Source organism: Protopterus annectens, chromosome 2.part1, assembly GCF_019279795.1.
Source record: "Protopterus annectens isolate FY-2018-M chromosome 2.part1, PAN1.0, whole genome shotgun sequence".
Lineage (NCBI taxonomy): Eukaryota > Metazoa > Chordata > Ceratodontiformes > Protopteridae > Protopterus > Protopterus annectens.
The window spans coordinates 1879505698-1879526565 of NC_056729.1; the positions used below are offsets into that span (position 1 = coordinate 1879505698).

Genomic DNA, 20868 nt, shown 5'->3' on the forward strand with positions numbered 1-20868 from the left:
ATCAGAACCAAATTTTACAATGGATCTGCAGATACCTTTAAAATTATTAAACAACTGCAACATTTAAGATGGTTTTAAATTAAAACTTCAAGCTCTTTTATTTTACTTTCTTGTTTCTGTTTATACTACATAGTAATATGCCAATACTCAAACTTAGTCTTGTTTACATTAATGTCTAAATTACCATTTGCTCATTTAGTAACTTTTAAAATTACTGTAAACTGACTCGCTTCTTTCCTAGGATGCACTTGCCCAAATTGATATCAACACAGATGGCATGAAAATGAAATTATTCATCTGAATGTACAGAATACACAACCAGAACAAGTCTGACCATAAGCGAACTGTGAGATATGACATGAGTAACAGGAAACCAATCAACTGATAAGCATGTTGTTTGTTTCAGCCTAAATGCCATTTTGTGATATTTAATTTTAGCTTCTCATCACTTCACCCAATCAGAAAACCCAACATCTGTATTTTGCACACAAGTTTTCACTGTCAATAGAAACAAATGGTCTGAAAAACAAAATAAACTACATCCAGTTCCACTCCAGCTTTCCATAACTACAATAAAACAGCTGATAGTATGCAACTATTGGCTGACTGACTGCAAAAGTAAAGTAAAAAATGACCATCGACTACACAGGGTTTGACATCAACTGCTTCAGTAAAATGTCACTTCCCCGTCAAAAGAAAATGTACTATATACTATAGCTTAGCTTACCTTTTACTGCTGTAAAATAGATGTTGAATGTAGTCAGTGTGTAAATAAATCCAACTTCTTCGCCGCGATCTCACTCCTTCCTTCACCGCAAATGAAAAAAAACAACCGAACGGTGTTTTGGCGCATGCACATACCAGCTGAAAGACGCTGGCAAGAAAAAAAAACGTGAAAAAAGTAATTTTGCGCATGTGCAGAATAGCTGAAGGACACGGACGTGAAAACACACGGAAAAAAAAGTTAAATTTCAATTTAAGGGTCGCGGGCCACATGGAAGAGCTCTGGGGGCCGCATGCGGCCCGCGGGCCGCGGGTTGGACACTCCTAATTTAGACCTATAGTGGATGGGAGAGGATCAATCACATATGCATGTGCCAAATATATTGATTCTGTTCTCAAACCATTAATTATAAGTGAGGCCCAAATATGTAAGGACTCATGGAGCTTCCTGGATAGTTTAAGTAAGCAAGCTTTTTCAAAGGATGTCCTTTTCTTGACAATCGATGTTAAAGATCTGTATACAGTCATCCCCCAAACTACAGGGGTGAATTGGGTGAGAGAATTTATGTTAAGAAAACGAAGTAATCATAACAGCATAAACTTAATAGAGACGCTACTTGAGCTTGTTTTGGCCAATAACTTTTTTATGTTTGAGAACCAATTTTTTTGTACAAACTTCAGGTGTGGCAATGGGTTCTCCATGCGGAGGCTCATTTGCCAATGCAGTGATGGCATTTTGGGAGATGAACATGCTCTTTAAAGATGAGTGATTTCAAAAATATGTCACTTTGTACACTAGGTACCAGGATGACATATTTTGTATGTGGACAGGTAATAGGGAACTTATTCCTACATTTATTAACAGAATCTCACAATACACTGATTTTTTAGAGTTTACATACAGTATAGGTGACATTCAAGTAAATTATTTGGATGTATTATTGATCAAGGATAGTAATAACAGCAGGTATAAGAGCCTAATCTACAGGAAGCCCACCTACTCTAACTCTTTTCTTCATTTTACCAGCAGCCATCCCTTTCATCAAAAGAAAGCGGTAATTAAAGGACAGTTGGTTAGGGCTGCCCATATGATCACAGACTTACACGATTTCCATTCTGAATGTTCAACACTCAGGAGCATGTTCGTTCATAGAGGGTATCCATCTAGCCTAATTTTTAAACTTATAAATGAGGTCACTAGTAAGCGAGAGCAAGGTCACTTCATTCGCCTTTTAGGGGATCATTCTTCAGGGCAGATAACTACCTCCCAGGAAGATAACCTAGAAACAACTGACACACTGGATACTGTTCTAGGGACTAAATCAGAATATACTATCAGTTTCCTACACACTTTCTCTTTAGATCACCAGCTAATCAAGGAAGTGTTATTTAAAAACTGGGACTTAATTAGAACAGATCAGTGTATAGCTAGACGTTTAAATAATGGCCCAAAAATAACATATAGGAGAGGAAATAACTTGAAAAGTATTTTACAAAACAAGATAAAGAAGCAGCATTCTAACAGACCCCATGGCATGTTTAAATGCGGTACATGTGCCCAGTGCCGACATGTCAAGGTCTGTAGCCACATTAGTCTTAACAATATTGTTTATAAGATTAACAACCATTACAATTGCCAAACTAAAGGCATCATTTATGCTGCTAAGTGTAATTTCTGTAAAGCCTTCTACATAGGCAAGACTGAGCGTAGATTCAAATCTAGAATCTACGAGCATCAGTATGCCATTAGTAGGAAGGATAGTAGTAATGCCTTAGCTAGGCATATTATGGAGTATGGTGATCACTCCTTCAGTTACATAATATTAGAACATAGGGAACCTGACATTAGAGGTGGAGCCTGGCAAATCCTCTTGGAGATGGATGAGCTTTCATGGCAAATCAAAACGAGGGCACACATCTTTCCTGGTATAAATGTTACATCAATTAAGTGTATTTTGAAGTGGCTGGCTCTTAATAGGTAACCACTCATCTAGTCTGCAGTAAGGAAGGGTAATATGTACCACATTCAACATTTCTTTTTATCTTCATTTATTTATTATTCATTTGTTCTTTATTATCATTCATTATTTATTATTCATTATTTATATTTTATATTCTTTGTTCGTAATTTTGGATAGTATTAGTATCTGCACTTTATACAAGATCATTGTTAAACAACAGCATAAGCATAAGAAACTATGTGCTTTTGTGCTTTAAATTTGTGTCAAGTTGAGTAAGACTGGTAAAAGCATTTTCTTGTTTAAGGTTGTCATGGTGAAAACTTAATTAGGAAATGCACTACATGCTGATTGGTTATCAACTTTTAAACCATGTATAAAAGCTAGAATAGTAATTGGTATTCTGTTTGTCTGAGGAAGGCGAGATACTTATTTTGCTGAAAGCGGATATCTTATATACACTTTTAAATCGAACGCTAACGTTTTAACAGTATAATAAATACTTGGATTTTTCAACATACAGAAGAACTTCTCTCATTGTTCCTGGTTCGTTTTAACAGTTTTTTGCATGTTAAAGAGTGTTTAAAAGCCATTAGTGCTTTGAATTTTAATAATGCACTAACTAAACATAGTGTTAGAAGTTCTAATTTTGTCAAATTTGAATTTATTGTTTTGGAACAGATATATTCCTTCTTTGGAAATTGTGATTTGTATCTTTAGTTTAGAGAATTGAAATGGCAGCTACAGCTTAATGCAGAGGCATCACCAGGTCTTAAAGAAAACATAAATATAAAATGTGCTCTTTGTTGGTATGACTAACATAGCCTTACCCACTTCTACTTTTATGCAATATGTAAACTATTCTATGCATTATCATTTGATATATGGTTTATATAGTTGCATAATTCAGCTTTAATTTTGCTTTTTGATATGCTATTACTATATATTCTGTCAGTTCATCGGATTTTTTGAAACATCTTGATGTAATGTGGTCCTATCTCGCCACATTCTTAACTGATGGGTTCGGAGCTGAGAATCGGCTCTGACTCGGCCGCTATTTACTAGCTCGAAGTCTCTGTTGGCTGGGCTAACCCTAGTATCCCAAGATGCACCTCACCCAAACCCCCAGATCTCGTTTGCCACTCGTAGAGTACAGACGTGGTCTCGAGCTTGGCTGTGGCTAAGTACCTTATTTAAACTATTTTTCTTAGTTTATTCTGTCTATTTTTCTGTCAAAAGCTGTTCTTATAGCTACGTTCAGTGTATCCTGTGAGTTGCGACTATTTTTAGTCAGTTTTTTGTTTTTATGGATTCCTTGTGTTTTCGGCGGGCTAGGCCCGTTTAAATTAGAGGGCCTTAGCATCTCCTGTGTCTGTTACACCTGTAGGGGTGTTTTGAGTTAGCGCCCCTTACTTTATTTAGTTAGTTTTTCTGTAGAAACCTTGTTTTTCACGGGCTAGGCCCGTTTAAGTTAGAATCCCCCCAGTCTGTTAAGTCTGTTGGGAATTCAAGTTAGAGTCCCTCCCCCGCCCTTCCTTACTTTGTGTATGTGCTTTATTGTATTGCCATGTGAGGCAAAGATCAGAAAGAGCATAAGCCTTCTGGCTTCAAAAAGTGCGCCAAATGTTCTTATAAAATGTCCTTAACGGACGACCATGACATCTGTGTGTATTGTTTGGGCGCTATTCATTTGCAAGAATCTTGTAGTGTGTGTCACTCTTTTAGCTCTAGAGTCTTGCAAGAGAGGAAAAATAAATTGATTCTCAGGGGCCTTGTCAAACCTGCCTTTGAAGAAGCTTTGGAGTCGTCTTCCTCTAGTGGGAAGTCTAAGTCTAAACCAAAAAAGAGATCTCTGGCTCCGTCTGGTTCATCGGAGCCATCAGAGAAAATAATGAAGACTGCTCCACCTTCCTCGGCTCCATTGGCTTCGGAGCCGAAGGAAGGGATTTCTGTGTCTTGAGTCGACCTCCTTAGTTCCATTGTTATGGGCGCCGCAGGAGGTTTCTATGACACTGGAGCCGGCTTCGGCTCCAATCCTCTTGGAACCGATTCGGAGCCTTTCTCCTAGCCTAACCTTGGATCCTCTGGGTAAGAGATTTCGACCACCTTCTGTGTCCTCCAGGTCTTCCAGGTCTGATTTGGATGTGGACAGGGTGGTGCAGAAGCTCCTTCAGGCGCCTGTATTAGCCAGGTTATTTTCCGCTCCAGCCCAGTCGGCTCTGGAGCCTTCCCTCTTGTCAGTTCCGACTATTCCTCCTCCGAGCACTCCTGTGTCGTCGGAGCCGGGGTGTTCTGCGTCAATTGGGGTCCTGGGGTTGGCTCCGATACCCCCGTTAAGCCTATCTGCTCTGACCTCGGCTCCAACCTGTTCGATTCCATATTCTGGTTTTGGCACTTGGGTTTCCTCGATGGGACCCGAGGGGGATACATCGGGGCTTCATCCCTCGGCTCCGAGTCTCCCTCTTGGTGCCTCTGCTAGGGGAACCCCTTCTTCAATTGTGGTTTCGGAGACGGGTCGATCCTCGGATTCCGGTGGACCTGCATTCGAGGCCATGAGGAGCACACTGGCCAGGTCTTCAGTGACTTCACTCGAATCAGCCACTCCTTCCCTCAGCACTGCGGCTGGAGCCTCTGACGCTTCCTTATCAGTGGACAGCGGGGCTCGAAGGCCTGAGGATATTTCCATGTGTGGTCCCCAGCCTTTTGAGGGCCCTTCAGATTCCTCGCCTGTGGATCCTCCCAGAAAAAAGTCGTGCAAGAGGAAGCATGTTGACTCCCCAAATGAGTCCATCACTTCTGATACCGACCTCAGTGACGCAGAGGGGTCCCCTAAGTCGCCCTCCAATGAGGTCTCATTCTCCGATATTCTGGAGATTTTAAGGCAGAGAGGCGACTGGCCTTCTAAATCCCCATCTGAGAATGAGTCAGTCCTCCTCAAAGCCTTCAGAGCCCGACCTTCTGCCTCCTGGGTTTCTCTGCCCTTCGACGAATTGTTAGACCTTATTTGTTGAAGGGTGTGGGAACACCCTGACTCCGTGGAACCTGTGCCCAGCCACCCAAACAAGTTTCTGTCGGCACCCCCGGAGAAAGAGTTCCTAACTAAAGGAGTTCCTGTAGATGCCATGGTGGTGGCATCTGCCACTCAGCAAGAAGTTGCAGAAGCTTCTGTTTCCATTCATCCTCCTAACAAGGAGTCCAGGAGTATGGATCTGTATGGGAAGCGTACCCTGTCTTCAGCAACCTTTACTTTGCGGTTGTTGAACTATCTTTGCCACTTCACTAGACTCCAAAGAGATCTCCTTAACGAATTGGGAGATACACTTGCCTGAGGCACTGAATCAGACTTTCAACGCCCAGCTGTCTACCCTTTCCTCTATTGTCAATTCATCCATGAGGCTCATATCCTATGCAGCCGAAGGGTCAGGTAGGGCAGCTAGCTCAGGCGTAGCCCTCAGGAGGCAAGCCTGGATGCGCCTGTGTCACTTCGCGGAAGCCTTCAAGTCTTCCTTCATAGATGCCCCCTTCGATGGGTCCTCCCTCTTTGGATCCAAAGTGAAAGACACTCTCACCAGATGTGAGCAGGAGGGTAAGACTTTGTCTGCCATAGGGGCCCGTTTCTTGCCTCCCTCTAGGCCTTATCCCAAGGCACGGAGGGGAGGCAAGATGTGGTTCAGGAAATCTCAGAAATCTTTCCCTGTCGATCATGGGGTGACCCCCCCCCTCCAGGGGCAGAGGAGGGGGGAATTATTCTGAAAGGCACCACCCTAGAGGCAGAGGAGGCCCCCCGCAACTCAGGAGACCGTGAATCGTTTCGTGGCTCCTCCTACCAACGTCCCTGAGGGACTGCCCGACTGTGCTACTCCGAAGCCAGTCGGGGGCCATTTTTCGAGGCATCCTCAAGCCTGGGAAAGTATCACTCAGGATCAATGGGTGCTCCGAATAATTACCGGAGGTTACACCATTCCCTTTCTTACACTCCCTCCCCTATCCAGAATAATCCCAACCGTTCCACCCAGTCAAATGGATCAAGCAGAGCTAGAGGTTTCGAAGCTGCTGGAAAAAGGAGTCATCCAACCAGTCCCCTCAGAGCAGATCGGATCAGGAACTTAGTCAAGATTATTTTTGGTACCAAAAAGAACAGGGGACCTGAGGCCCATTGTGGACCTCAGCTGTTTAAACCGATTTGTACTGAAGTCCAAGTTCCGAATGGTCACTCTTCAGTCCATTTTCCCCTTATTGGAAAAAGGAGTATGGATGTGCTCCATCGATCTCAAGGATACCTATTACCACATCAAGATAAACAAGGCATCCAGGAGTCACCTACACTTCCGGCTGGGAGCCAGTCACTACCAGTTTCGTGCTCTGCCTTTTAGTCTCACCACAGCCCCCAGGGTGTTTACCAAATGCTTAGCAGTGGTGACAGCTCACTTGAGACGTCAAGGATTCCAGGTTTTTCCTTATCTGGACAACTGGCCTCTCACTGCCCCCTCCAGGCATCTACTCGTTCAAGCCACGAGGGCTACCATCACATTGGGCCAATAACTAGGGATTACCTTCAACTGGGAAAAATCTGTGTTGCGACCATCACAGTGTGTTACATTTATCGGCGCAGAGCTAGACTCCGTCCAAATGAGAGCCTTTCTTCCAACAGAAAGAATCAAAGTGCTACAGGCTCAAGTGTTAGCCTTACTACCCCTCAAGAAAGTCCAAGTCAGACTTGCTCTTCAATTACTAGGGTCCATGGTGGCTACCATCATGCTAGTACCGCTAGCCAGGCTACATATGCGGATCCTCCAGTGGCTGGTCTCAGTCCAGTGGTCCTTTCAGGAGTTTCCTCTGTCTTATCCCATTCTCATCATGGAACAATGCTGACAAGACCTATGTTGGTGGCTTCAGTCATCCAATCTAGACATAGGGAGACCTCTGACCCCCCCTGTCTCCTACCGCCACGGTGACCACGGACGCTTCCCAGATAGGTTAGGGTGGCCATTATCTGGGCAGAACGGTCCAAGGCACATGGCAAGATCACGAGGTACATTTTCACATCAATGTCCTGGAAATGAGAGCAGTGCTTCTAGCATTGCAAGCACTTCAGAGCTCTCTTCCCAAGGGGACGATTGCTATTCTTTCCAACAGCATGTCAGTCGTGTGGTACCTAAACAAGCAGGGTGGAACCAGGTCCTATCCCCTTTGCAGAGAGGCCATGAGAGTGTGGAACTGGGCGGTGTCTTCACAATGCTTTATAGTAGCAACGCATATTCCGGGGAAGTCCAATGTGATAGCAGACAGGCTAAGCAGAGCTATTCTGATGCCTCACAAGTGGTCCTTGAACAACCGAGTTGCAACTCAGATCTTCTCCAGGTGGGGTCAACCTTGCTGCGACCTGTTTGCCAGCCCCCTCAATGCCAAGTGCAGCAGGTACTTCACTCTGATCCCCCCCCCCCCCCGGGGGAGCCACCCAGGGACGCTCTAGTCCACGATTAGCCCCCAGGTCTGCTCTATGCCTTCCCTCTGTTCCCTCTATTATCAAGAGTGATTCAGAAGGCAACTTCCTTGGGAAGCAAGATGATTCTTATCGCACCATACTGGCCTAGTCAAGTTTGGTTCCCTTTTCTTCAGAAGTATACAGTGGACGGCCCTTGGACCCTGGAACCAGCACCAGACCTATTGACTCATCAGTCGGGTCAGTTCCATCCATCCCTACGAACCCTCAGGTTGACAGCTTGGCTGCTCCACTTCCTTCCTTAGTTAGACTACATTCCTTTTCACCTGAGGTTTGCATATTCTGTCGTCCTCCTACAAGTCGTCTACCAAAAAACTATTCTCTAGCAAATGGAAAAGATTTGCTATCTGGGCTGAAGCACACAATCTAGATCCCTTCATAGCTCCCTTGTCGGCAGTATTAGATTTTTTGGCTATGCTCTTCAAACAGGGTTCCGCTACCTCCACTATTAAGGTACAGCTGGCGGCCATTTCTAACTTTCATGTCTCACATGAGCCTTCCCTTATGGGCCATAAACTCTGTAAAGCCTTCCTGAAAGGAGCCTAGTTACTCCGTCCGCCATTGTCACAACCAGTTTTACCTTGGGATTTAAGCTTGGTGCTTCAAACCTTAACTTCTGCCCCCTTTGAACCGGCTGACACTTGTGAATTAAAATATTTGTCTTGGAAGACGGCCTTTCTGGTCACCATTACTTCAGCCAAGAGGGTATTGGAGCTTCAGGCCCTTTCCATAAAGCCCCCTTATTTGGTCTTCCATAAGGAAAAGGTTTCCTTGAGACTCAACCCCTCCTTCCTTCCTAAGGTATCTTCTACCCTTTGTCTTCACCAATCCATTGAGTTACCAGTTTTCTTTCCAAACTTTTCAAATGAAGCGGAATTCAAATTCCACCAGTTGGATATTCATAGACAACTATGGTTTTATTTGCACAGGACACAACCCCACAGGAAATCGGATCAATTGTTTGTGTCCTTTTCAGAGAACAAGAATGGTAGCCCTGTGACTAAAGGTACTATTGCTAAATGGATTAAGGACTGTATCTCCTTTATTTATGCATTAGCAGGCAGAGATTTACCTTTCCCAGTTAAGGCTCATTCTACCAGGGCTATGGCTGCATCAGTAGCTTATCATGCTAGGCTCTCCTTGGATGACATCTGTGCTGCGGCCATCTGGTCCTCTCCTCACACCTTTGTTTCTCATTACAAGCTTGATGTGGTGTCTAGAGACTGGGCTTTCTTTGGTTCCACGGTGCTCAGGAGTATTGGCAGTGAGCCTCCCAGAATGTAGGTGCTAGGGACGCTGTCCCATCAGTTAAGAATGTGGCGAGATAGGACCACATTACATCAATTAGTTATGTACTCACCATAACGTTAGATGTATGTGGTCCATCTCGCTTACATTCTTACGTACCCGCCCACCATCCCCCGACCTGTTGGACTTGGAGGAGATTATGTTCTTAGACCCTTCTGAGGATGTTATTTTTTCTCTCTTCCTGCTTGTGTTATTTCTATTTCTATGTCACTCTGTTATATTATTGGCAAACAAGATCTGGGGCTTGGGCGTGGTGCATCTTGGGATACTAGGGCTAGCCCAGCCAATCAGAGACTTTGAGCTAGTAAATAGCGGCCGAGTGGCTCCGAACCCATCAGTTAAGAATGTAGGCGAGATGGACCACATACATCTAACGTTATGGTGAGTACATAACTAATTGTTATTGTTGATTGGTTATAATAATTCACTCTAGAATAGTGTTATTGGTTACTGTCCACTGTATATAGAATGTGTTTCATATTTTAAAATGTTACCATTACATTCACTGTATTCAGAAGAAGATATTTTACCTAATAAGAAAGAAAGCTCAATAACAGCTTAGCGTCCGTGTATTTTTTCTATTAGTTTGAGAAGTGTTTTTAATATAAGTAGCATTCTTCTATTTTTTACGGTTTTGTTAAACAAGTCCCCCCCCCCCAAAAAAAAAAAAAATCATCTCACCAAAGCTTTAAGTTTTAAAACACTGGTTAAAGAATCCTGTTCCTTTAAACCTGTACAATGCATAGCACTACGCCTAAGTTGCCACACCAACTCTCATTTTTCAAGTAGCAGAGGCCATGCCCCACCACTGTCACTAACTTTAAGGGTTTCTAATACAAAAAATTTAAAAATATGATTCTCAAATTCAACACAACGTTGAGACAGAGCACTTGTGTCCTTCTTAATTTTAATATCCCTAAGTACTCATAAATATGGCTCCTAAATTTTCATTCTGTTTTCATAATATAGAAACATGTTCAAGACATACACAAAGCACAATACACCACTTTATCTGTATTACACGTAAACTTACCAGCTGGTTTAAATTTATAACTATTAATTGTAATTTCACCTATCTCCAAAATGTGCACACAGTAATAACAAAACCCCCATTTCTTCATCTGTCCATCCACAACGGACCCAATATTTTTCTCAAACAAATCCTTTAAATTATTACCTCTCTGGTAAATAGTAACTGGTTCATCACTAATTTTACCCCTAATCTCCCTGTCATATTTCAACACCTGCAAGTTCTTCACCAAGACATCATTTATTTTCCTACTTGAGCTATTAAATGTAGAAATGAAGGCACTGTTATATTTATTTATATCACTATTACAGTCACTGTCCCCATTCCATGGTGTGGGATTATCAGATTGAATATCTCTAATCATGGCCTGTTTTGATTAGGTTCACCTCAAGGCATTGCTTGGTCACTCACCAGCTAAAGAAACTGGGGGAGCAGAATCATAGATGTGTCAGAAAAGGTTGCTGGCAGGGAGCACTGAATGAAGATCTGCTGAATGTATCTTATTTTATCTGTTATTAACATAAGCCCACTGGACAGTGTGGGAGCATTGTCTGGTCAACTTACTTGCTCAGAGTCAAATAGGCAAATGGAAGTGGAATTAATCAGACCCTTTACCCTTTTGTTTGTAGGAGCAACTCATTAACAACTCAGAGCTTTAATCCTCTATACAAAGTACTAGGGAAAAAAAACAGGCAAAAAAAACAAAACAAAAAGAAACTAGAACAGAGTTGAAGCTAAGGAGTCAGAAAAAGAAGAAGATTATAGATGTTGGGCTGAATAGTTACTGAATGGTGATGAAGAAATCTACAATAAACAAGGAAAGGTCAATGAGGAAGATGAAGAAGAACAGCACTAGTAAAAAAAAAAAAAGTGGCACATAAGGACAAGGAATGGGACAATTATGAAAGAAGTCATGGAGCAAGAAATAATTACCTCTGGAGCGGGGAGTAGCTGCAGAGATTTCAGGGAGAAGGCATAAGACAGGCTTGTACTGCCAGGGCAGAAGGATGGAAGTACTGTTGAGTGACACATTTGGAGCAGAAGTGAGTTTAGATCAGGCTGGGTGACTCAGGGAAGCAGGATCAGGTACACCCAACTAGAGGTGGGACAACACAGGGAGAGAGAAAACAGGAAAACAGACATGTAGCAGTCATTGAAGCTAACAGCCTTAGAATAGCCAGAAGGGCACATTATACAGAACAAGTAAAACAGTAGAAAGGCAAGGTGAGTGTGTGGATGTTTCCTCAGTAATGGACTGGGTGACAGAACAAGGAAGGTTTAAGAATAGGAGACAGGACAATGGGCTTGTATAAAGGAGGAATCAAGTAATATGGAGAATTTGAAATAATTGGATGATATGTTATTCAGTTTTTCCAGGGACGATAAAAGAAAGATGTCAAGTGAGAGGAATAAGGAAGTGGAGGTACTTCAGTTAAATATCAGCAGTGAGATGTGGGAGGGGGGACAATAAGTGACTGCAGTGTGTCGAGGACAGAGTAGAGTTAGCAGGTGCAGGTGGTAGGGAAGGCTAGGAGAAGGAGAAACTGCAGGAAGACTCAGTGTCACAGGAATATGTTAGTGTGGGAGGGATGCAATCAGAAGGTGTGGGCTGGAGGAGACAACCTCAGTGTAGTATGAGGCAGTGCAGAGAACCTAAACTTACCTGACAGTTTGAACAACAGTCACCATGTGCGCACTGAGCTCCAGCCTTCAGCGTACAGTTGTTTGCATTGCAGCATGGATTGGTACATTCCTGTAAGGAAATAGCAGATTATCAGTACAGGTCCACAAAATAATTTCCTCTGGAGGTACAAACCTTCAGTGATACAAAAAGAAGTAATCATAAAACAGTATAGTATAAGACAAGACACTTTTCCATCAGGAGAAAAAGATCTACTACAAAGAATACATTCTTGGGCCCCAGACATTACAAAAAGTACATGTCAAGTCCTGTAAATGACAGGAGAATGCTATTAACAGCCTTGCATCCTAAAGGTTTGGGTTGATTTCCTCACTCTTCACCTGCACACCTTATAACTTTTACCAGATCACTTAACCACAAAAAAACTCTTATGCCATCCCTAAAAAGGGGTGCTTATGCCAGCTCCCTATTGAAATGATGGGACTCACAATACCAAGTCCCAACACACTGAGAAGAGGACTAAAAATGTAAGAGAGTGAATATCGAATATCGCTCTTCTTCTTTAATCTTGTTTTTTGCTGAGGGGCAAGCCGTCCCATACCCCCACATCCCCTAACCTTATATATACCAACTCCACGCTCACCAAACCTTGGAGAAAAGGGAATATTCTAAGAAATGGCAATCTCAGACTTAGTATGTATAAGTCCAGATTTTATAGCTATTCATTCTCCACTTCACAGGAATTGGTATTCCAAGTCCCGATATTTCAGATAGTTACTGTTTATGCCTAATGTAATGTGTACATGTTATGTGGATATAAAAAAAGTGCAATTTTAAAATAAGTAAATGAAAGCATTTACTCTGCATAATTTCATCTTGTTTAATTGACACAGGATTATTCAACCCCCCAAAAATCTAAAACTTGGGTGTTTGATACTGAAAATATACAGAACCAACGGATATTGCCAACATCCTGGCAGACAGGTTCAGTGCTAACTTTACCCCTCTGTCATCCCCTAAAGGGCCCATCTCTATACCAGAAGAATGCAAAGTTCCTGTAATCACGGCTGCACAGGTAAAAAACACACTATCCAAAGCCAAGAAGACAGCATCCATGGGACCTGACGACATCCCAGGCTGTGTTCTACATGAACTACAGAACGAACTGGTACCCCACCTAAGTACCATGTTCAATCATAGCCTCACCTCAGGCTATGTGCCCACTGAATGGCGCACAGCGACAGTTATCCCACTCCACAAAGGGGGAGCCACCACAGACGCCAGAAACTACCACCCCATTAGCCTAACGAGCCTGGTCTGCAAGGCTATGGAGCGTATCATCATGGAACTTATAAAAAATGGCATTGGTAATCTCCAAATTCAGGACCCCACCCAGTTCGGGTTTGTAAAAGGCAGATCATGTCTCCTGAACCTAATAGACTTCTTTGAAGCAGTCACCAAAGCCGTAGATTAGGGTAAGGTAGTTCACACAGCCTGTCTAGATCTCGCCAAGGCTTTTGACACCATCCCCCACTCTGGAATTATAGATAAACTCACTAAACTAGGTCTAAATCCCTATGTCACAATATGGGTTGCCAACTGGCCCACTGACAGAACCCACACTGTGAAAGTAGCAGACTCCAAATCCAGCTTCAGACCAGTGACAAGTAGAGTACCACAGGGTTCAGTCCTGGGTCCTCTCCTGTTTGGTATCTACTTCTCTGAAGTACAGGCCAACACAGAAGGTCTTTGGCTAATGAAGTTCGCAGATGACTGCAAACTAGGAGCCATAATCAAAACTCCAAAAGATGTGGACATCCTACAAAAGGGCCTTGCTGAGACAGATGCCTGGTGTCAAAGCCATGGCCTCAAGCTCAATGCCAAAAAGTGCATTGTCATTCCTTTTGTTAAAAACTCAGTTCCCATGAACTACCACATAGGTGGTAGTCTACTTAACACCGAAAGTGTGATAAGAGACCTTGGGACACAGGTGGACAGTAGTCTCTCCTTTGATAATCACATCGCCACAGTAGTCAGGAAATCCTGCTATGTGGCACACCTCATCACAAAAGGTTTCTCATCCAGGAAAAAAGAGGTCATTGTTCCCCTCTACTTGTCACTCATTAGACCCATTATAGAGTACAATGCCCCTTTTGGTATGTACCTCACAAGACATCTACAACAACTGGAAAGGCCACAGAAATACCTCACAAAGAGGATTACCGGCCTCAAAGAGATGCCGTATGCAGACCGTCTCAAAAAGCTGCAGCTTTACTCCATTGCATATCGCCTACTCAGAGGCGATCTTTGCCTAACACACAAAGCTATGTCAAACCCAGAGCTTTTAGACATGCTCCACTTAAAGAAATCCCAATCCCTACGAGCTACACGCTCTAGGGACCTAAACCTCGTCACCACAATAAACAGAACATGCTGGAGGGATAGATTCCTGTCCCATAGATTTCCCATACTCTGGAACAAACTACCTATCTATATCAAACAAAGCTCCTCATTAGCACTCTTCAAGAAAAATCTTGATGATTGGATGGGAGGTAGGAAATTCACCCCGGGGATCACTTCTGTGGCTCTGTTCGACAGTGGCACAGGAAAATAATTTTCTTGGGTGGCGAAAGCCAGGGTACCTTTGGCTAGGCTTATATAGGCCCTAGGGCCAATAGCCTAGTACCTACCTATGAACCTATGAAACCAGTGACACTCTTAAGGCTGCAAAAGATAAAAAATATTTTTTTTGGCATGGCCCTTGCACCCCCAATGTGGGGGCAAGCCCCCTCTACCCCAAACTCATAGTAGAATAAGAAGGTTATAAAAGCGCAAAATTCATCTTCTTGCCCTTGTCTGAGTCTAATTGCTATTACAAGATGCTGGTGTCCTTCCAGTGACAACATTCTGAGCATTGATCAGCTGGCCTTTGACAAGGAACAGGATTCTACGACAAAATGAGAGCGTGACTGATAATGAAATATGCACTTTTCAGTAAGGTTTGCTACACTACCACAAAATCAAAGCATGTTGTTGGTTATAGCAGACATGCGTATATAGACTAATAATGAACTGTGCACGTTTCAGCAAGGTTTGCTACACTACCACAAAATCAAAGCCTGTTGGTTATAGCAGACATGCGTATATAGACTAATAATGAACTGTGCACGTTTCAGCAAGGCTTGCTACACTACCACAAAATCAAAGCATGTTGGTTATAGCAGAGATATATATATATATATATATATATATATATATATATATATATATATATTACTATATTATATTATAGCGTATATAGACTGATAATGAACTGTGCACTTCTCAGCAAGGTTTGCTACACTACCACAAAATCAAAGCATGTTGGTTACAGCAAATATGCGTATATAGACTGATAATGAACTGTGCAATTCTCAGCAAGGTTTGCTACCCTACCACAAAATCAAAGCATGTTGTTGGTTATAGCAGATACGCGTATACAGACTGATAATGAACTGTGCACTTTTCAGCAAGGTTTGCTACACTACCACAAAATCAAAGCCTGTTGGTTATAGCAGACATGCGTACATAGACTAATAATGAACTGTGCACGTTTCAGCAAGGTTTGCTACACTACCACAAAATCAAAGCATGTTGGTTATAGCAGATATGCGTATATAGACTGATAATGAACTGTGCACTTCTCAGCAAAGTTTGCTATACTACCACAAAATCAAAGCATGTTAGTTATAGCAGATATGCATATATAGAGTGATAATGAACTGTGCACTTCTCAGCAAGGTTTGCTACACTACCACAAAATCAAAGCCTGTTGGTTATAGCAGATATGCGTATATAGACTGATAATGAACTGTGCACTTCTCAGCAAGGTTTGCTACACTACCACAAAATCAAAGCATGTTGGTTATAGCAGATATGCGTATATAGACTGATAATGAACTGTGCACTTCTCAGCAAAGTTTGCTATACTACCACAAAATCAAAGCATGTTAGTTATAGCAGATATGCATATATAGAGTGATAATGAACTGTGCACTTCTCAGCAAGGTTTGCTACACTACCACAAAATCAAAGCCTGTTGGTTATAGCAGATATGCGTATATAGACTGATAATGAACTGTGCACTTCTCAGCAAGGTTTGCTACACTACCACAAAATCAAAGCTTGTTGGTTATAGCAGATATGCGTATATAGACTGATAATGAACTGTGCACTTCTCAGCAAAGTTTGCTATACTACCACAAAATCAAAGCCTGTTGGTTATAGCAGATATGCATATATAGACTGATAATGAACTGTGCACTTCTCAGCAAGGTTTGCTACACTACCACAAAATCAAAGCCTGTTGGTTATAGCAGATATGCGTATATAGACTGATAATGAACTGTGCACTTCTCAGCAAGGTTTGCTACACTACCACAAAATCAAAGCATGTTGGTTATAGCAGATATGCATATATAGACTGATAATGAACTGTGCACTTCTCAGCAAGGTTTGCTACACTACCACAAAATCAAAGCATGTTGGTTATAGCAGATATGCGTATATAGACTGATAATGAACTGTGCACTTCTCAGCAAAGTTTGCTATACTACCACAAAATCAAAGCCTGTTGGTTATAGCAGATATGCATATATAGACTGATAATGAACTGTGCACTTCTCAGCAAGGTTTGCTACACTACCACAAAATCAAAGCCTGTTGGTTATAGCAGATATGCGTATATAGACTGATAATGAACTGTGCACTTCTCAGCAAGGTTTGCTACACTACCACAAAATCAAAGCCTGTTGGTTATAGCAGATATGCGTATATAGACTGATAATGAACTGTGCACTTCTCAGCAAAGTTTGCTATACTACCACAAAATCAAAGCATGTTAGTTATAGCAGATATGCATATATAGACTGATAATGAACTGTGCACTTCTCAGCAAGGTTTGCTACACTACCACAAAATCAAAGCATGTTGGTTATAGCAGATATGCATATATAGTACAGATTGTGTTTTAAATTTCTGCATATGGATAGGTAAGTATGACAAAGCCCTACCACCTATAGATATTGTACCCAGCATTGGTGTATTGTTATAGGAGGGGTTAATAAGTAAATAATACAATGTCTGTGCTGTATGCTTTGTACAGTCCTATAACAAAAGCAAGATGTAAATATCAGAATCAACCCTTAGTTCAGTATAATTTATTATAAATATGTAATTATATTATACAGTGGCTTGTTTGATATAACAAGACTGATTAATGTGCATCCCAAAACAGAGAGAGACTATTTCAGTGAAAAAAGATATTTGCATATAGTAAGTGTGAGAGTGCCCTTCATCAGAATATTACCTTTTCTTTGAGGTATGATGATCTCAGAGTGGGTATATATGGGCTTACACCCCCTGAATAACAACTTTAAAGGAGAACAGAGATATTAAACAGTCATTGTTCTCCTGGATTTTCATAGTTTTGTTTTTTGTTTTGTAATTCTGAGTCCTGGAACTACAGTAGAGAGCTTAATGATTTATAAAAGACAGCCAATCACAACATTCTAAATCAGATTTAACTCCATTGTTAAGTTTCCAGTTACTTTATAGAAACAAAGTGACAGCAAAAACTGTCAAGTGTATCTTACATGTGTATATGACAAGGCATCTTACAGTCCCCGTAATCACTTACCTAGTATTGTATTGCTCCTATGTATTGCAGCATAATTGCAACCTGACAAAGTATCAGATGGGAAAAAAACTACAACTTCTTGAATTTCCTCCTGACACAAAAAGTTACTACTGCCATTTATTTTGTACATCACTTAAGAAGTCAGTATATTAATTATTATTAAACCTTCTTGAATTCCTTCCTGAGACAAACAGGCATAACATCTGTTTATTTTGTAAAGCACTTAAAAAGTTGGTGTATTTATTATCCCCACACCTTCCTGCCACAAATAGCCACAGCTGTCATTTATTTTTTACACACTTAAAAACTTGGTATATTTATTGCATCTGCATGGTTATAAATGTTGACTAATACTGCTACTTTGTGAGCTGCTGAAAGGAAACTCAGATACACCGGACTGCAGTCAGTTACACACCTACTTTAACAGCCGAATGCCCTCAGAATTATGGGAGGACCTGCCATTCTCCGGCATGCTCATAGGTTCATACTAGGCTATCTGCCCTAGGGCATTTATAAGCCTAGCCAGAATGTGTTTGGCTTTCGCCACCCATTTTAAATTAATTTTGCTATGCCCTTTTTCGAGGTTAGTATACTGCGCCTCTGTCTAACAGTGACACAGAAGTGATACCTGGGTTAAACCTACAATCTCCCATCCACTCATCAAGATTCCTCTTGAAGAGAGTCAATGAGGGACTCTGCCTAACCTGGACTGGGATTTTATTCCAGAGTGAAGGTAGCCTCTGGGTTATGAATCTGTCCCTCCAGCATGTCCTATTTATTTCAGTGCTGAGGTTCAAGTCTCTCGAGCGCGTAGCTCGATGGGATTTGGATTTTCTGAGGTGCAGCATGTCCATTAATTCCGGGTTGGACATGGCTTTATACGTCAGGCACAGATCGCCCCTGAACAGGCGGTATGCCACTGAGTAGAGCTGGAGATTTTTTAACCGGGCAGCATATGGCATCTGTTTGAGCCCTTTAATCCTCTTGGTGAGGTACTTTTGGGGTCTTTCCAGTTGCTGCAGGTGTCTGGTAAGGTACATCCCAAAAGGGGCATTGTACTCAATTATGGGCCTGATGAGGGATGAGTAAAGAGGCACGATGACCTCTCCTGATCTAGATGTGAATCCCTTCATGATTAGGTGGGCTATATAAAATGTTTTTCTAACCACTTTGGCCACGTGGTTGTCAAATGAGAGACTGCTATCAACTTGGGTCCCCAGGTCCCTAATTACTTCTTCTGTACTTAATGGATTACCACCTATGTGGTAATTTGTGGGCACTTTGTTTTTGCCAAAGGGGATGACTATACACTTTTTGGCGTTTAGCTTGAGGCCATGGCTCTGGCACCAGTTGTCTGTTTCTATGAGGCCCTTTTGAAAGATGCTTGTGTCGGCTGGAGAGTCTGTTATGGCGCCCAGTTTGCAGTCATCTGCGAACTTGGTCAGCCACAGTCCTTCCATGTTGACCTGTATCTCCAAGAAATATATACCGAACAAGAGAGGTCCCAGGACTGAGCCTTGTGGGACGCCACTTGTAACTGGTTTGGAGTCTGCCATGGCTCCAGCAATTCTAACCATGTGGGTTCTGACCTTGAGCCAGTTTGCAACCCATCTAGTGACATAGGGGTTTATATTTAAGCTGGTGAGCTTATCTATAATGCCCGAGTGGGGTATTGTATCGAAGGCTTTTGCGAGGTCCAGGTAGGCTGTGTGGACCACCTTCCCCTCGTCAATGGCCTTGGTGACTGTTTCAAAGAAATCAACCAGGTTTAAGAGGCAGGATCTGCCCTTAACAAAGCCGAACTGGGTAGAATCCAGTGTCTGTAGTCCCCAATATCTTTATTTATGAGGTCCATGATGATCCTTTCCATAGCTTTGCAGACCAAGCTAGTCAGGCTTATGGGGCGATAGTTTCCAGGATCCGTTGAGGCACCGCCTTTGTGGAGAGGGACCACTGTTGCTGTACGCCACTCTTTGGGTACATATCCTGTAGTAAGGCTGAGATTGAACAGTAGTTTTATGTTTGGGTTTAGCTCTTACCTGAGCATCTGAGATGTCAGGGGGGCAGCACTCTGCTGGGATAGATATTTGCCCTTTTGGTGGGGAGGGGGGGAGAAGTTTGCGCTGAACCTGTCAGCTAGGATGTTGGCAATGTCTGTGGGCTCGGTGTATTTTTTTTGTCATTTTGGACTAATTCCGAGCATATCTGGGAATTCCCACCCAGGTTCCTAACATAACTAAAGAAAGCCTTGTGATTATCCTTAGTGTCCTGTGCAATTTTTCTCTCGAAGCTGGCCTTAGACGATTTTATGAGTGCCCGTAGTTTTTTGCTAATACTGATCAGAGATGCCTTCCCTTTTTGGGATTTTGCTCTATCATTTAGTAGCTTCCTCCTTCTATTGTATAGTTTGTTTATGGCTGGGGTCCACCAGACAGGACGTCTGCCTTTGGAGGATTGGGTCTTGGTTTTATTTGGGATTGCATGATCCATGCATTCCTGAAGGTGTTCATAGAATGCATTTATAAAGGATTCTGCAGTCTGGGCCGTATTTTCCACAGGCCCTGGGGCTTTGAAGGATTCCACCTCGGTTTTGAGGAGTGTGAAATTTGCTTTAGAGAAGTTTTTCACTGTGGTTTTCTGGGCAGGAGGTGGGGTCGGGATGTGAATATCCAGTGAGATTAGTTTATGGTCTGATCTTACCAATGAGGGATACACTTCTGGTCTGGAGCATAGAGTCCCCATGTTGGTGATGATCAGGTCCAGTATGTTTTCCCCTCTTGTGGGAGTGGTAACAAGTTGTTCCATAGCATTTGAGTTTATAAATTCTAGGAACCTTTGGGCTAGGGTGTTGGAGCTAGAGTAATGCTCCCAGTCTATGTTTGGGTAGTTGAAGTCGCCAATATGATGGTGTTTGGAGAGACCTTCATATTTTCAGGTGTTCTCAGGAAGGCCGAGTGGGGTTCCTGGGTTTGGGAGGGTGGTCTGTAGCAGGCTATAAACTGGAAGGCAGTTTTACCCACTGTTAGT

The 20868-nt window shown here is 42.4% G+C and overlaps 1 protein-coding gene across 1 annotated transcript in view; it reads right to left on the reverse strand.

Annotated features, from left to right (window-relative positions):
- LOC122794677 (disintegrin and metalloproteinase domain-containing protein 33-like) overlaps window positions 1–20868 on the reverse strand; it is a 2280125-nt gene that overhangs the window by 756931 nt on the left and 1502326 nt on the right. The window contains exon 13 of the mRNA XM_044063306.1: window positions 12186–12275. Within this exon, the coding sequence (XP_043919241.1) occupies window positions 12186–12275 (90 nt within the window). The remainder of the gene's footprint in view (window positions 1–12185; window positions 12276–20868) is intronic.